The 17,019-nt window shown below is 40.6% G+C and overlaps 1 protein-coding gene across 2 annotated transcripts in view; it reads left to right on the top strand.

Annotated features, from left to right (window-relative positions):
• The first annotated feature begins 642 nt into the window (after positions 1–642).
• The window catches only part of MET (MET proto-oncogene, receptor tyrosine kinase), a 112,741-nt gene continuing 96,364 nt past the window's right edge, over positions 643–17,019 (top strand). The window contains exons 1-2 of one of the 2 annotated variants that reach the window (XM_073899103.1): positions 643–1,091; positions 4,265–4,334. In XM_073899103.1, coding sequence (XP_073755204.1) covers positions 4,295–4,334 — 40 coding nt within the window. In that variant the 5' untranslated portion in view covers positions 643–1,091; positions 4,265–4,294. The remainder of the gene's footprint in view (positions 1,092–4,264; positions 4,335–17,019) is intronic. The other variant, XM_025873211.2, reaches the window with a different exon arrangement.

The following is a 17,019-nucleotide window of genomic DNA, read 5'->3' on the forward strand; positions in this document are numbered from 1 at the left end:
TTCTGTTTTGCTTGTTCTTTGCTGTTTGCCTAGTTATTTAATCAGTCTGTTTCCTGCTATTAAAAAAAAAAGGTGAAAGAAGCTGAAGTTTCCTCAGGGCTAACCTCCTGTGTTGTTCTTCCTTCCAGAAAACTGAGTTATTATAGTAGGGGATAATCGTTGCATAATGAAATCATTGGGACAATTCTCCATCCACTCCTACCTCCGTCTCTTACAATGAATTCCTTGTCTCTGGGGTGTCCAACTCTCTCTAGCCCACTCGGTGCCCAGCGGCTAACGCAGCCGTGGGAGAGACTGGGAACTGGGCGTCGCGATTTTCCCGCCGGCAGCGCGCGGGGGTGCGCGGAGTGGGCGCGCAGTGGGCGCGGAGTGGGCGCCCCTGGCGTTCTGCGCGCCTGCTGACGCTCGCCGCGCGAGCACCAGGAGGGGGAGACTCCGTCTCGCTTATCCCCAGCTGTGCTCACTTCAAACTGCCCGGGCTGGGGGAGTTGAGAGCGCGCAGACAGGACGAGAAAACTTCTCCTCCACCTAGAAAGTTTCACCTTGGCCGGGGCGGGGGAGGGGCGGGAGGAAACGCGACCCCCGCGGGGACTGGCGCGGCGCGCGGGCGGCAGGAAGGGCGGGGGCCGATTTCCCCCTCTGGGTGGTGCCAGTCCCCACCTCAGCGGTCCTAGGACCGGCGGGCGAGGCGGACAACCCCGCGCGAGACAGACGGACACGTGCTAGGGCGGGCAGGCGGGCGAGCGCCTCGGTCGGGTCGCCCGGCCGTGCTTCCCGCCTGGACGCGCCCGGGGCGGCCGCGGGCCGCGCGCGCCGATGCCCGGCTGAGTCACCCGCCGGGTAGCGCGCGGGTGAGAAGGGGCGGAGGGAGCGCGGTCGGCTGACGGACCCGGCACTCGGCTCGGCCCCGCCGCAGGTGACCCGGACGCTCTCGCAGTTCGGAGCGCCACGAGCGCTTTGTGACCAGATGCGGAACCCAGCGGAGGGCGCAAGCCAGATGCGGGGCGACAGCTGACTTGCGGCGGCGAGGCGCGGAGCACGCGGGTGGTCTCTGCGCGACTGACTTCTCCGCGGTTCTCGGACACCGCAAGGTAAAGCTACGGCTCGCTTCGGACCCCGCACCCCACCCTTCGGCCCCAGCGTTCTGCTCTTTGTTCCCCTGAGAGACCTGAGAGCTGTTCCAGAGGGCAAGACCAGGGAGGGTGGGCGAGTTAAGGGCTTCAGAAACTGAAGGGATGTGGCCGGGGAGAGGTGTAAACTAGAGTGGGGCTTTTCGTCGTAGGGGTTTGCTTCTGACGGCCACCTGTATGACTCAGGAGAGAGAGGGGCGTTGGAGTAAGGAGTGATGTATGACTGTTATGGCTGGGCAAGTTTCAAGGCTGTGATCTGACTCAGCCCTTCGAAAAGGAATTTGGCCACCCTGGAACAGGGTGATGCGGCAGGGAAGATTCTAGCCAAGTGGGTTTCCTTGTTCCCAACCCTGCTTTATCTATAATACGTGAGGATCTTTCGAAGGGGCAGGTGTTTTCGTGAAGGTCTGAATTCTACATTTCTGACAAATACACAGGGCTTGTGATCCATCATTTTCAATCTTACCTTATCTCTTTGCTGGGGCTGCGTGGAGAACATCTATCTTATTAGGTGAACTAGATTATAACCAGAGGTCGGGCAGTCTAGCTAGTACTGGTATTGACCCAATAATTTAAACACCAATGAAAGTATTTTCACCGACTATTGCCAATACAGGATTTACTCTAAAGTATGGTTTTCCATTTCACACCTTTAATGTTTTAAAAGAGCCATTTACTAATTTGGCCTTTGGAGAGATTTCCAGTGGCCCATGCATGAATAGTTGCCCAGTATATTTTACCCTATCACAGTTTTACGTTCAGAGGAGCTCTGGGGCAGAATGAAATATTGTCAACTCTCTTAGGCAAAATAATCAGGATACTATAATCACCAAGTTAAGATGGTCATTGAATATGAGAGGTTGTAAAAACTGACATTAGAGAGAATATAGACTATATGAAACCTCTCCTGAATTTTAAGAACACTGTTCACATTTTGTAGAGTTGGGTGGAGGTTTTTTCTGTCGTTTTCATCAGCCAGACACATGGACATTGCCATGCAAATGGATCCAGAAAAACGTTTTCCTTTATAGCTAAACTATTATAGCTGACTAATGCATTTTTTCTGCATGAAGATGATCTGAAAATGTTATACATCATGTTTCTCTGTGCTACTGGGACATAAATTGTGTTTTTATGTAAACTGTTAAGTGGCGCTTAGATTATTTACATGTACATAGCTTTCCTTTCCATTTTTCAGCTTATTGGGCTTTGTTTTAGCATGGAAACTTCCATAATAGAACAGAAGTGAGGTGCTTTGGTTCCAGTCATACACTGCAAGTCTGTGATATAGTCAATGTTCATTCTTTTTGAACAGCTGAATAATACCAGTAACACTTACATTACTCCTAAGAAATTTTTGTAGTACCAAAAATGTGTGTGAGTGCCTGTAAAATATGCTCCTGTTTTAGAAAACCTGTTCAGGTTTCAAACTTGACTGTGCATAAGCCTATAATTATTAACCTAAATATATTTTGATTTTAACATGATGGACTTTATAGCATATAGAAGATGATCTACTGAGTACTATGTTTTCAAAGATTGCTTTGTTCTTAATACATCACAGTAAGGGTTAACATTAGATGTGCACTCCATGCCTTCAGAATTAATGGGTGAGGTTTATCTGAATGATAAAGATATACAAGATTAACCACACCAAGTCAATATGAAAGCTGATAATATTTTCGTGACTTTTAAAACTACAATAAAAAGAAAATGACACTTTTCTAAGCAGGAGAAATACACTTATAAATTCCTTAAGACTGTACAAGCATATGTCCCACTGTAATCTCAACATTTTAAAAATTTGTCTTAAGGTGAGTTAAACTAAGAAATACATTTCAAGTCGATTTTCTTAGTTGTTGGTTAAAAAAAATAATTCAAAATCACAGTCTGATTTTCCTTTTACAAATCTATATAATAGCCTCAAACTTTTTCTCAAATGTGTCATCTCAAAATAAAGTGGATAACTCAAAAGGGCTATTCTTTAAAGACACACAACTTTCTCTAGGTGACTACACCAGTGCCTATGGTGACACACCCATGAAAAGTGAAGGGCTCCATACACGTACAGATTCAGAGCACTTCTCATCTTTCTGCCCCTTCCTCCTCATCCCTTCCCGTTGGTTGGGTCAGAGTTGCTTCCAAACCCTTCTGTGCCCCCATTTTTCCACTCTAATTTCATGGTTTCTTCCTCACTGTCATTAGGCTCACCAGAGCCAGCTATGCTTTCTTTTCCCCATCATCCCTAATATTTTCCTTGGGCCACTGTGCTTGTTAATGGGATACCAAATTTCCTAACTGTGCTGCCTTAAGGGAAGAAAATATGAAGAAACTCAAGTACCAGGAAATTAACCTCCTTTACCTCGCTGGTATGTTATGTTGAAACTGGTGTCTTTGACATAGAGCCCTCAGGGCAGTTTTATCATGGGCTTTGCTCAATGCCAAAGAAATAGTAACCTCTTAGTAATGAATGATAAATATACTAATGTCAATTCAGGATCACTTTGATTCTCTTTTCTTAACTGGCACTGAGTTGCTGCCAGGCTCACATTTGCCTCACCAAAAATAGCCAAGAACTTTATGTTGAGCATCATATGTGTTTGGTACTAGAGAAATATTTTTTAAAAAGGGAGAAATGAAATCTCTGCCCTTGAAAAGGGTTTACAATCTAGATCTTCAGATAAATAACACATATAAAATAGAACCAAGATCCATAATTATTAAGGGGACATAACATGAAAAGGACATTAGAAATCATCCCATTTAAATAATAGAATTTTTTTTTTTAATCTAAAGATCGGAACTTAAAGACCTCTTAAAATTTTCAGGCTGTTTCTGAGCGTATCCTCTTTCTGCTACTACAACAGCCTTACAAAATAGATAAGGCTGATATCAATATTATAACCTTTCCTGCCTATAGGTAAGGAACTGTGTTTGAGCCTAGCCTCCATGCTATCTAGACAGCACCTCTGCCCAGCCATCAATAAAGGTTAACTATTTGAAGCATTTTCTGCTGAAGCATAGTTTGGGATACTTAGGTTAGTGATAATGATGAATGTAACATTTCTCATCTCTAGAGTTTTTCTAACCTTCTGTTTCTCCAGTTCTCTTTTTTGTTCTTTCTCTTTTTGTAGTAAAGCATACCAGAAAAAGCCTTCATTCAAATGTGTGAGGCATTCTGCTCCTGTTATCAGATTAAGAGCTGTGAGTAATTTTGTAATCTATCCTACTATCAGAAAGCCCATTCTCAGATATCTCTTCAGCTGTGTTTAACAGTTTAGTATATTCCCCTTGGGATTTGTTTCAATAAAAACATCCAGTAAAATCTTACTACAGATCCTTTGTTTTTCAAGGGACAAAATGAAGAAAGTGTTTTTATAAGCTGTAAAATGTAATTGAGAGAAAAATCACACGTGTGGCATTTGTAGCAGGAGGTGTGAGCTCAGTGGGAAAAAAAAAGTTAACTAATTGCATATCCAGGTATACATATTTCTTCTATGATTGTGTAAATTTGCCCAAGTACATTTATGCAGGTTATGCATGTTGTTTTTAATTTCTGTAATAAGTTGTGTAGCTATAGGGCCCATAGAATTCATGTTAAGAGCCTATGGACCATATAGAGGCTCTCGGCAGGCTTCGTGGGTAGAGCATGCGACTTTTGATTTTGGGTTTGTAAGTTCCAGCCCCACATTGGGTATAGAGATTACTTAAAAATAAATAAAATCTTAAAAAAAAAAAAAGCCTGTGGGTCATATAAATTATATAATGATCCATAGAATTTGAAAATGTATTTCTTCTGGGGTGCCTGGGTGGCTCAGATGGTTGAGCATCTGCCTTCGGCTCGAGTCATGATCCCAGGGTCCTGGGATAGAGCTCCACATCAGGCTTCTGGCTCAGCGGGGAGCCTGCTTCTTTCTCTCCCTCTGTCTCTCCCCCTGCTCATGCTCACTTGCTCTCTCTCTCTGTACCTCTGTGTCTCAAATGAATAAATAAAATCTTTAAAAAGAAAATGTATTTCTTCTGGGGCACCTGGGTGGCTCAGTTGGTTAACCATCTACCTTCGGTTCAGGTCATAATCCTGGAGTCCTGGGATCAAGCCCCACGTCAGGCTCCCTGCTCAACGGGGAGTCTGCTTCTCCCTTTCCCTCTGCTCCTCCCCCAACTTGTGCTCATGCGCGCTCTCCCTCTCTCTCTCAAATAAAATGATCTTTTTTTAAAAAAAAGAAAGAAAATGTATTTCTTCTAATACAACAAACTTTTTATGAATATGATCAGGACAGTTATGAAATGTGGTCAGAGAATCACAAGTTCTAGAGAAAGCCAGGTTCCTATACTCTTAAGAATATGACTGAGGATTTAGTCATTCAGGAGTCATTCAGCTCAATTTATTGAGCACCTACCGGCCATAATTCTAGACTCTGGCGAAGCAGTAGAGAATAAAACAGACTAATATCTCTAACATGATGCTCTGTTCTATATTGAGGAGGGCAAACAATAAATAAAATACATAAATAAAAAGGTGTCTTTGTGAGTGGTGGTAAGAGCTGCAAGGAAGCAAAGTGAGGACTGTCAAGGATAAGAGAGGGTGGAGTGGTAATTGAAAAATTCAGTAGTAGAGTCAGAGAAGGCTTCACTTTTAAAGTGGCATTTGAACTAGAACCTGAAGGACATAAGAGAATGAGCTGTATGGATATCTGGAGCAGGGCTTCTACTTTGTACCCTCCAGAGAGCCATTCTTATTTTGTTGTCTCTGGAATTGTGCAATGCACAGCCTGAACAGCTCTACTTGGAGTCCTTGATTTTTTATGGGAAGTTCCTGGACAGTGCCTGCCATAGTTTACTGCGGTCTCAAAGGTGACAATGAAGGAGTGACGCACATCCCTTGGTTTATGGTATATGGAAGAAGCAAAACCATAGTATTTTCCTGCATTCACCTGGTCCCATGTCCACATACCATCCTTGATCAAGGTTATTGCTCCATTCAGTTCTCCTTATTTTCTACACTGTGAGCCTGGCCCAAAAGGATTCATTGAGAGTAATACCCATAGCCTTTGTCTCCGATTCCTTCCATAGTAAGAATCTGGAGACAGCAAAGTTGTTGTCTGTATATGCAGCCTGTGTTTGCTGTGCACTTCTTTATTTCTTCTCTCTCTCCTTTCTTTTCCCTTTCCAATGTCAAACCACTGTGCTGGATTTTCTTCCTCTTTTCTTCCTGCCCCTTTATGCCCTGCCTATGTCCTGTATCAAGATTTGTAAACAGGGGAAAAAGAGGGGGTGTCTGGCTGGCTCAGTCAGTAGAACATGTGACTCAATCTCAGGGTTGTGAGTTTGAGCCCTGCATGGACCACAGAGATTATTAAGGAAAAAAAAGATTTGCAACAGGTAACCTAAATGAATGAAACCAACCATTTCACTAAGGACCAATGGCCTGCTTAGAAAAAGCCCCACCTGAATTCTCTCACACTGTTGATGGGAATGCAAGTTGGTACAGCCATTTTGGAAAACAGTGTGGAGGTGCCTCAAAAAATTAAAAATAGAGCTACCCTATGACCCAGCAATTGCGCTACTGGGTACTTACCCCAAAGACACAGATGTAGTGAAAAGAAGGGCCATATGCACCCCAATGTTCATAGCAGCAATGTCCGCAATAGCCAAACTGTGGAAAGAGCTGAAATGCCCTTCAACAGATGAATGGATAAAGAAGATGTGGTCCATATATACAATGGACCATCAGAAAGGATGAATACCCAACTTTAACATCAGCATGGATGGGAATGGAGGAGATTATGCTAAGTGAAATAAGTCAAGCAGAGAAAGTCAATTATCATATGGTTTTACTTATCTGTGGAACATAAGGAATAGCATGGAGGACACTAGGAGAAGGAAGGGAAATATGAAGGGGGGGAATTGGAGGGAGAGATGAACCGTGAGAGACTATGGACTCTGAGAAACAAACTGAGGGTTTTGAAGGGGAGGGAGGTGGGGGGATGGGTTAGCCCAGTGATGGGTATTAAAGAGGGCAGCATACTGCATGAAGCACTGGGTGTTATACGAAAACAATGAATCGTGGATCACTACATCAAAAACTAATGATGTATGGTGACTAACATAATAAAATTAAATTAAAAAAGAAAAAGCCCCACCTAACGGGAGGCAGCCAGCATTTGGCATCATCAGAGTTGCCATGAAGCACAGTATGTGGCATGGGCCCCTGTGGTAGTGTCTTATCAAATTTTCAGAAGCTAGAAACCTCTCCGCTTTAAAATGTTGACTCAACATCTTTAAAACTGTGCAGGATAGAGAGACAAAAATCTGTGTGCCAGATTTGGCTTCTGGTGGTCCTGTTTACAATCCTTAGCCATGACTATACCTGCCAATTGGTCCCGTGTCACCTTCAGGTGTTGTTAAATTCAGCAGCATGCATGGCCAAAGAGTCCCAGAGCCACTTCTGCCACGTATTTTATCTTCTAGAGTTCTCAGATTTTTCCTCCCTCTAGAAAATTAGCTTAGCAATTAAAAAAAATATTATATAATTCATCACCCATTGGGACATACTTGTTTTTCTAAACTCATCAACCAGTATACTTTCTATCAAGCTATGTATATTTGCGAACTAAAGGGCAATCTACTTTTTTCATTCTTAATGTGAAACAATCACTTTCTGAAACCTCAATTCATCATAACTTTATGCATAGATTTCATTTCCAAGTTCTCATTCAGGATGAACTCCCTCTGGAATACTGGTGCTTTTGTTTTGTTTTGTTTTGTTTGTTTTAGATCTGCCTGAACTTCACTAGTTGTTATTTCTGTACCATTGAAATTCAAAACGTGTACAGCACTGGTTTCAAGTGCCCTTTAGAAGCCATCAGATCAGTATGGCAAACTATTTTTCCAAAGGAATGAAAGCTCACAGGTTGTGCACTAACTTGTTTCCTTTAATCCTAAAAACTCAGTGAAATGCCCAGGCTAGTGGCCTTTCGGAAGGCCACTGTGTTAGAACGGAAGATTATGTACTGTATTTCTTCCTACTATTTTAAATGCATATATAATAATATACCATGAAACAGTGCACCTATTAATATCAGTGGCTTTTTCCTGTTTTGAAGTGATCCCATGTTCCCCAATAGTTGGATCTAAAATCCCAGTCCAGTTTTGAAGTTGTATGTAAGAAAAAAGAATTGACTTGAAGGAACTGAAAAGTACTGCCATTGTTCCATAAGATCATGGGATGTTTTGAATTTTTAATATTTTATTGAAAATATCAAGAAGAACATTCAAAGCTGGAGACCTTTGAAATACAGTTGACGCTTGAACAACATGGGGTCTAGGGGCACTGACCCCCTGCCCAGTCAAAAATCTGCATATAACTTTTGACTACCCCAAAACTTAACTACTAGTAGCCTACTGTTGACTGGAAATCTTACCAATAACAAACAGGCAGTTAACGCATATTATGTTACATGTATTATAGACTGTATTCTTACAATAAAGTGAAAAAATGTTAAGAAAATCATAAGGAAGAGAAAATGCATTTACAGTGCTGTACTGTATAGGTGGACCCATGCCGTTCCAACCATATTGTTGAAGGGTCCTCTGTAATGTAGTCTTCACAAGGCAAAGAAAGAAGTGGGGTAAATTTGTTTAACAGAAGGTAGGTTGTCTCCTTTGAAGTCTAATCATGTGAGAAAGGAAAATCCAGCCAAGTTTTGGGTCCACAAGACAATTCAAACTATCTTTAAAAATAAGTTTTGGCTTTTCTTGAGACCAATGTGTGTTTAGACCAACATTTTAGCTCTTAAAATTTAAACCTAGGGGTCTTTTAAAGGAAATTTAATCCATGTGTTTTTGATTCACTAAATCCTGAATCATTACCCATAAACTGTATGTCTCTCTAAGCTCTTTGATGTCTAAAAAATCTTTGAAGCCATGTAAGGCCTTTTTGTTCCAGAATAGGAAGTTGGTTTTTGCTAAGGGTCAGTAAACAGCATCTTCAAAAATCTGAATTAGGTCTAAAATCTCACAACCATAACAGAATGAATATTTGAATGAGTGCTAATGCAGTTTTCTGATGCAATGTGAAAAATGTAAGTACTTTTAAAGACCAAGTAGTATTTAGTTGTAATCCTTACTTACCCCAAGGAAATTATTTTGTCACCACTCCTTTTTCTATTATAAAAAAAAGATAAACGCCAAATATTTATCATTTTATCCTAACACACAGTAGGTACTCAGTAAATGTTTTGTTGAATGTTAAATGAGTGACTTTTTCTTCTCCCCAGAACCTTCCAGCTAATGTCAGTCTTTCTATTCAATAGCAGTATCCATCTGTCATGTCTCAGAATGAATCTGTTCTGAGTCAGTGACCTGGTTCGACAAATTTTAAAAATAAGCCATCAAACTAAATATATGACATTTATTGAAATTCATTCTGTACCATGAAGCAACTGCCTTACAAAGAGTGCTGAAAATAGGAAGGCATTTCTAGGCTAATTAGATTAAATATTCAGTTGTTACCATATGCTTTCTGAAAATTGATTTTTTTTCCCTCTTACTGTTCCTGCCATTCTTCCTCCCACCTTGACATGCTTACTGATTGAAAGCTATGCACAGAAAAGGGCAGGTCGTTTGTATCTACAAGCAAGTTCAAACAGGCTTAGAAAACGTAATGCTATAATCATAAGTTGCTATAATGTAGGAGGAAAGAGAGGGATACTCAACAATAATGGGGGCATTGGATTTTGCTCCAGATTACATAGGTGACACATCTTTGAACTCTATTGTGTGGAGAAAAACACCTTCTTACTGTAGTTAGACTTCCTGTTTATGAGTGTGTATTTTCTGGTGACTAGACTTCCCATATGGACTCAGCACAAATATGTAGCTTTAAGTTCTGTTGAAATGCACATGATTAAAGTACTGACGTCTATGGAGACAGCAACTTCTCTCTAAAAGAAAGAAAGTAGTATTTAGAAGAAGGCATTGTAATGAAACGTGGGCATTGAGATCTTTCTTGATACCTTGTTGTGTATTTCTAACTACTCCCCACATTTTGTCTTCAGAAAACCTTTCCTGATCAAAAAGGTGTTGTTTCTATATGACATTAGGGTGACAGAATTTGGTGATTTCTTATATCTTGGTGGGGAGAAAAAGGAAAATCGTGTTATTATAGTCTTTAAATAGAGGTTCTTTTAGGTGAGCCTGAGGGTCTACTAAATACATATACCATCATTAAACTTGTTTTGAAATTTAATTATGATAGCACTGTATAAGAAATAACTTATTTATATACTTTTGACATGCTTAATTTCTTTGTCGATAGTTGATCAAACCGTCAGTAATAATCATATATCAATATGTGCATATTCAAATTTAGATGATTTTTAAAGCTCTAATTATAAGTTCTTATAATTTGATAAATAAGCAGCCAAATGCCTATGTATTTATACATTTGAAAAACTGTAGTTCAATTTAAGAAGGTTTTTGTGATAACTCTCATGCCACAAATAGAGAAAATAGATAACGAAGGAGAAGACTTAGAAGTTTTAACGTGGTGTTAGATCAGTGAGGTTACAGGAGGGGAGAGGTGGGTAGATACATGGAAGGGTCATGGGCTTGGGTGCATTGCAAGTAGTGAAGAGAGTGTCACAATTAGGAATCAGGCTGCTGCCTTCCAAATAGGAAAAAGGCCAGTCAAAACTGAGTGGGGAATCAAGGGACACTCACAGGAAAATGGTGGAGCATGTGATAGGTAAACAAAGTGTAAACTTCGTCACATGGTTTGATTCTGGGAGAAGCAAGGCTATCATCTGCCCAGTCCTAGATCAGGCCTCTTAGTTTGTTCTACCCTCAGATACCAATAAGAATAGCAGCATTATATAGCAGGAAGCAGAAGGAACTTTTATTCTGATTGAAAGCTATGCACAGAAAAGGGTACTCTAAGGCATACTCTAAGCATTCTATTACCTACTCACAAACACTACAAATAAATTCTATATTCTTAGAAGAATTCATAGTATTAAAAGAAAAACCAAGAAAACTTACAAATTTTTTTAAAAGATTTTATTTATTCCTTAGAGAGAGAGTACAAGCAGGGGGAGAGGCAGAGGAGAGGGAGGAGCAGACTCCCCACTGAGCTAGGGGCCAGACATGGGGCTCAACATGGGGCTCAATCCCAGGACCTGGGGATCATGACCTGAACCAAAGGCAGATGCTTAACCATCTGAGCCACCCAGGTGCCCCTACAAATTTTTTACACCATGTTCTTAACTAGAAATTTCTTCTAGTACATCAGCTCATTATAATGCATCAATTATTGTTGGGATCAAAAGTTACAGCCCTGAAAACTATATCCATAACTATTCTCCATTGGAATATCATCTGCTGTGGCTATATGTGTGTGTGTGTGTGTGTGTGTGTGTGTGTGTGTATATATATATATATATTCTTTCAGGTATTTTCTTGAGACTATTTCTTTGTGCTTTGATTATACAGAGTTCATGCTGGAGTATGTGTAGTAATTACATTTATGTTCTAAACACAAACTCAGACAGTGGTCTGAACTTGAGGAAAGCTTGAAGGCTCTGTCTTCACCTTCTGTCTTTTTGCTCCTCTGAGAGTCTTAGATGGGCAGCTGTTACCTGACTGTGGCCTCACATTCAGGCAGAATCCCTTCAGCTCCTGCTACACTGTCCAAGGTTTGCTCATGGTCTGACCACTGTCTAGTTAAGATAAAGACAGCAAGCAAATAAAATCATTTAGGGCCTGCACAAACCTTTGGGCTTAAAATATTAATACCCTAGCTGGGTTTTTTTATTAAGTATAAAATAGTACAATATATATTTTAAGTTCTATTGAATTATATAAAGAAGCAGCCAAAGTAAAGTTTGTTGACAGAAAAAAAGTGTGTTACTAATAGAAATGAATACACATTTTAGATTTTTCAGAAATTCACTTTCTGTCATGTCAAAATTAAGATACTTCTAAATTTTCAGTTTTACTAACACATACTTGGATTGTTTATTGAAATTTATACATCAGAAATCAATGATTTTAAACATACTTCTGCTCTTCAAAGAGCTTACAAAAAAGATTGTTCTTTAAATCACCAGAAGAGTGCAAATAAAACCCCAGACAGTTTCATTAACAATGAAAGGTGACAGCCCTTGAGTCTATGTCATAAGTTGATTAATTACTTTCCAAATGTTATTAAAGATTCTGAATGAATAACTAGACTGGTATTTAGGATCAAGCCTCCCTCACAATTCCTAAGTGGGTTTTAATTTTCAGAGTTAGATGATCATTATATCTGATTCATTTCTTTAACATCTTCAGATTGTTGGTTTTATTGAAAAGAGAGCAGAGTAACTATTTCAGTATGTTTTTCTTTTCCCTGAAATTATTCCTTGCAGATTTCAGTAAAATTTGTTTTGAAATAAAAATAATCAAATGTTGGCATTGCCCTTTAATAAAGGCCCATAGATCTGATGAGTTATATAAACATTACAAGGAATTCACTACCAAGGTCATGATTATGGACCCAAATCTACCTTGCTGACTGCTTGGACACTCCATTGGAATCAGCATTGTGTATTAGGATGAGTATCACCTCAAGCAAACTTTTGTTTTGGTCATTTCCCATTTTCCTCATTCCCACAATGATTCCAAACTTTCACCATTTTCTTAAGCTATTGAAATCTCTTTGACTTCCTTTATTCTCCATATAATATCTCCCTTTATAGTTTAGAGAATAAACAGAAGCCCAGATAGTTTCCATGTCACCTGTTTTTACCTCCCTCCTTTTTGTCTCAAATGATAAAATAGTCTCTTCAGCCTATGGTCTTGATTCCATTCTTCCCCGACATCTTGGAACACCTTGCTCCATTTTTCCCTCTCTGCCAATCCCTCCCATCTTTTAAAATCTCCCTCACTTTTTTTCATTCAGTCCTTACTCAATGCTGCTTCAAGCAAAAAAGCACATATGCAAATATTCTGATACAATTACCTTAAGTATTCACTCCTGCTTCTGCCTTACCCTTTAAATAAATTTAGAATTCTTGAAAATAATTTCTTACTCATTGTCTCTACTCTCATTCATTCTTTAATTCATTACGCTCAAGCACTCTGTTCCCAACTACCAAGAAGATGCCTTCACTCTAATAACCAGCAACCTCCTCGTTGCCAAATCCGATGGACAATTTTGTTTTTATCCCACTTGACCCCTCTGTGAGATTTGACACCATACATATTGCTCCTTCTTTTTGAAATTTCTTGCTTCTGAAATACCAAACTTTCCTTTTTACATTTAAATTTTAGATTTGAACTTTATAACTAAAGTTCAAATTCCTTCTTTCTACATACTGAACATGCCCATAAGTGATCTCACTTACCTCCATGACTTCAACTATGCTGATGGGCCAGTGGTTCACAACTGCTGTGTCTAACTCCCTCTGCTCTAGAGCACCATGCCCATGTTGTTAACTACCTTATGGACCCTTCCACTTGAATGACCAACAGATACCTCAGAGTTATTAACTGAACTTTTTTTGCCCCAAAACCTTTCTCTACCTGTTTACTTTACCTTTGTTTATGACACCCAAGGTAGACATTTTTTAGACATCCCTGACTTCTTAGTCCTCCTCTATGATCAAAATCCATGTTGGATCATTGTCACATAAATTTTTTCTCTTTAATATCTTTCCAAGCTAGTCTTTTTTCCCTATCATATCCATACTGCCAGAGTCTTTGTTCAGGGTCATTCTTTATTAATTCATTTCATTATCCATTCTTCAAATCCTTGCCAAGTGCTATGTGATGGCACTATGCTAAGGGCTAAAAATGGATCTTTCAGTCTAGTGGGAGATACAGATAAGTAAATTACAACACAACATAAAGTCTAATTAAAGAGAAGGCAAGTTTGATATGTGAGCATGTGGAACAGTTTCTAATCCATTCCTAGAGGGTGGGAGAGGTATCAGAGAAGGCTTCCTGAAAGAAGTGTCACCTATGATAAGACTTGAGGAGAGAATAAGTTAACCAGGTGAAGGTGAGGACAAGAGTATTCCATAAAGGGACCCATGTGTGCTGAGACCCAGAGCAGGAGAGCACATGGCTTGCTTCAGCAACCTGAAGAAGGGCAAGGTAGCTAGAGCCTAGATTTCTAGGGGGGCGATGGCAAGAGGCAAGGCTGGAGAGAGTTAGGCAGAGGCCAAATCATGCATGGCTTTTAAGCTGTGCTAAGGAGTTGAACTATTTTTAAAAAGCAAAGTGACATAATCACATTGTCATTTTAGGAACATATCTTTGGTACATTGGGGAATGGATGATCAGGAGCAAGAATGGAGTCGGAATACCAGGTAGGAAGCTGTTGACCTAATCCAGGGAAGAAGTGACACTGCCCTCAACTATGGGTGGCAGTGGGAATGGAAGCAAATGGACATATTTAAAACACCTATAGGTAGGAGTCAAGAACGATGTCCTGGAAAAGTGAGAAATATTAGGCATTGAGATGGGATATGGAGTGGTAGAACAAGTTTTCATGGGAGTAAATGAGGTGTCAGAAGGACATCCGACTGTTTGTCTCATTTGCCTTCTTCCCAGCTTTGGTGTGCCCCAGCACGCAGGCCTCCTCTGCATTCTCCTTTCCTTGGTGGTCTCATCATATTTCATGGCTTTTCATACCATCAATGTGCAGACAACTTCCCAATTTAAATTTCTAGTGCAGACCTTTCTCCTTAAATCAAGGACTCAGTTGGATAACTGCATACTCAACATCTCCCATTGGATGCCTAAAAAGTATCTCAAGCATGATGAACAGAACTACCTGCCCTGATCATCACACATTCCTGCCAAACTTGCTCTACCGACCAGCTTCTCTATGTCAGTAACTGGCAAAATCATTTTCTCTGTTACAAAAGCCAAAATATTTGGAGTATTCATGACTCCTTTTTTCTCACACACCTCATCTCCAAATCCATTAGCAAATCCTCATAGCTCTGTCTCAAATATAACCAGAATTCAACTACCTCTTATCACTTCATCTTCTCTAGCCCATACCACCGCCATCATTCACCTGGACTACTGCAGCAGCCTCCTAACAGATCTCACTTCTCCATTTTTACCCTATCCCATTCCCCTGCCACCACCAGTCTTCTTCCACATACAGTCAAGGTGATTCCATTCAAATATATTCACTCCCATGCTCAACACCCTCCAACGGCTCCTCATTTCACTCCAGTAAAACCCCAAGTCTCACAGTGACCTACAAGACCCTATATGGACTAATTCTTTGTCCTCTCTGATCTTATCTCATCTCCTGGACCAGGGTCCAGGCTTATTGGCCCTTTGCTGTGCCTCAGACGCACCGGGCATGCTTTCAGTTAGGTCCGTCTTGCCTCTGCAAGAAAAAAAAGAAATCTTTCATGTCTCAGAAGGCTAAGTCCTCTCCTCCTTCAACTCTTTCCTTAAAAGCCAGCTTCCCAATGTTTCAAAGCCACAGACCTCTCCCACCACCTTCCTTCTATGTGCTCCTGATCCTCTAACCCTGCTTTCTCTCTCTCTCTCTTTTTGCCAGTAACACTCATCAACATGTAACACACCACATGTATAATTTGTTGTCTGGATCTAACTGCTAGAAAGTAAGTTCCACAAGAGCAGGAGTGTTCATTTTGTTTACTGATGTACTCTCATTCCCAAGCACCTCCCATATATTAAGACCTCAATTGATATTTGTCAGATTTAGTCTTACGTAGCTGTTGGACATACAAAATTGATGCTTGAGAGATGGATTTCTGGACTCTCTGGAAATAAAGTTGAAGATATAGATCTTCACTCTTGTTAATCTTCATCTTCTATTGCCTGGACAGCTGCAGTGACCTTCTGTCAGTCTTCTGGCCTCTAGCTTCTTTCCACTTCAGTCCATTCACCACACTGTCACCAAATTTTCTAATACATAGTTAAAAGTACTATGCTCGTTCCCATCTTCTGCTTAAAACCTCCCAGTGACTTCACTACAGATAAACTATAGATCCCTCAACAGGATGTATAAGGCTTTCTATGATGTGGCCCCAGCCTAATCTTCCAGTTTCATCCATACCCAGCCCAACCCACATAGTCTCTACGCCAGTTACAGCTTCCTAGAGAGCCTGCACATTCTCCCTGAGGTGCCTAGTTGTGTGTCTTGTCTGTCCCCTGCTTTTACTATGCCTAAGCAACTCCATCTTAACCTGCAAAACCTGGCTCAAGTAATACCTCCACGCTAACATACTCCTTGACCCTGCCTCTCTCTGCCACAATTAGTTGTTCTTTTTTCTCTGTTCCTTCAGCAATGTGTACCTGTCTTTATAGCACTTCGTAGCACAGTGGGGCGGGAGGCTAGGACTGCCAGTCAGTAAGCAACACCAATATGGTTGAAAAGTTTTTGTTTTTTTTAATGTCTTGCTCTGTCGGTTCTCTTTCTGTTTCTCTCTCCCTCAAACACACATACCCCCTACATACACACACACAACTGCCTTGGATTAATTTTCCTTGAATTGATCAGTTATATAAATGCGGTCCTGAGCGCAGTTGTCTTTAAGTTGTCCTAACCTTTTGGTTTATTGATTTTTCAAGGATCCAAAGTGTTTACTGAGTTTTAGAAATTGGATTTTGTACTTATGTACTTATTTTTTTGTACTCTTCTATTTTTTTAAGATTTTCTTGATTTGAGAGAGTGAGTGAGCGGGGAAGGGCAGAGAGAGAGGGAAAAGCAGGCTCCCCACTGAGCGGATCCCAGGACCCTGAGATCATAACCTGAGCTGAAAGCAGACGCTTTACCAACTGAGCCACCCAGGTGCCCCTGTACTGTTCTGTTTTTTTTGTTTTTTTTTTTTTTAACAAGGATAGCTTTTCCTTG

The sequence above is a fragment of the Callorhinus ursinus genome, unplaced genomic scaffold (genome assembly GCF_003265705.2).
Source record: "Callorhinus ursinus isolate GAN/ISIS: 27379988/994484 unplaced genomic scaffold, GSC_fseal_2.0 scaffold12, whole genome shotgun sequence".
NCBI classification, from domain to species: Eukaryota; Metazoa; Chordata; class Mammalia; order Carnivora; family Otariidae; genus Callorhinus; species Callorhinus ursinus.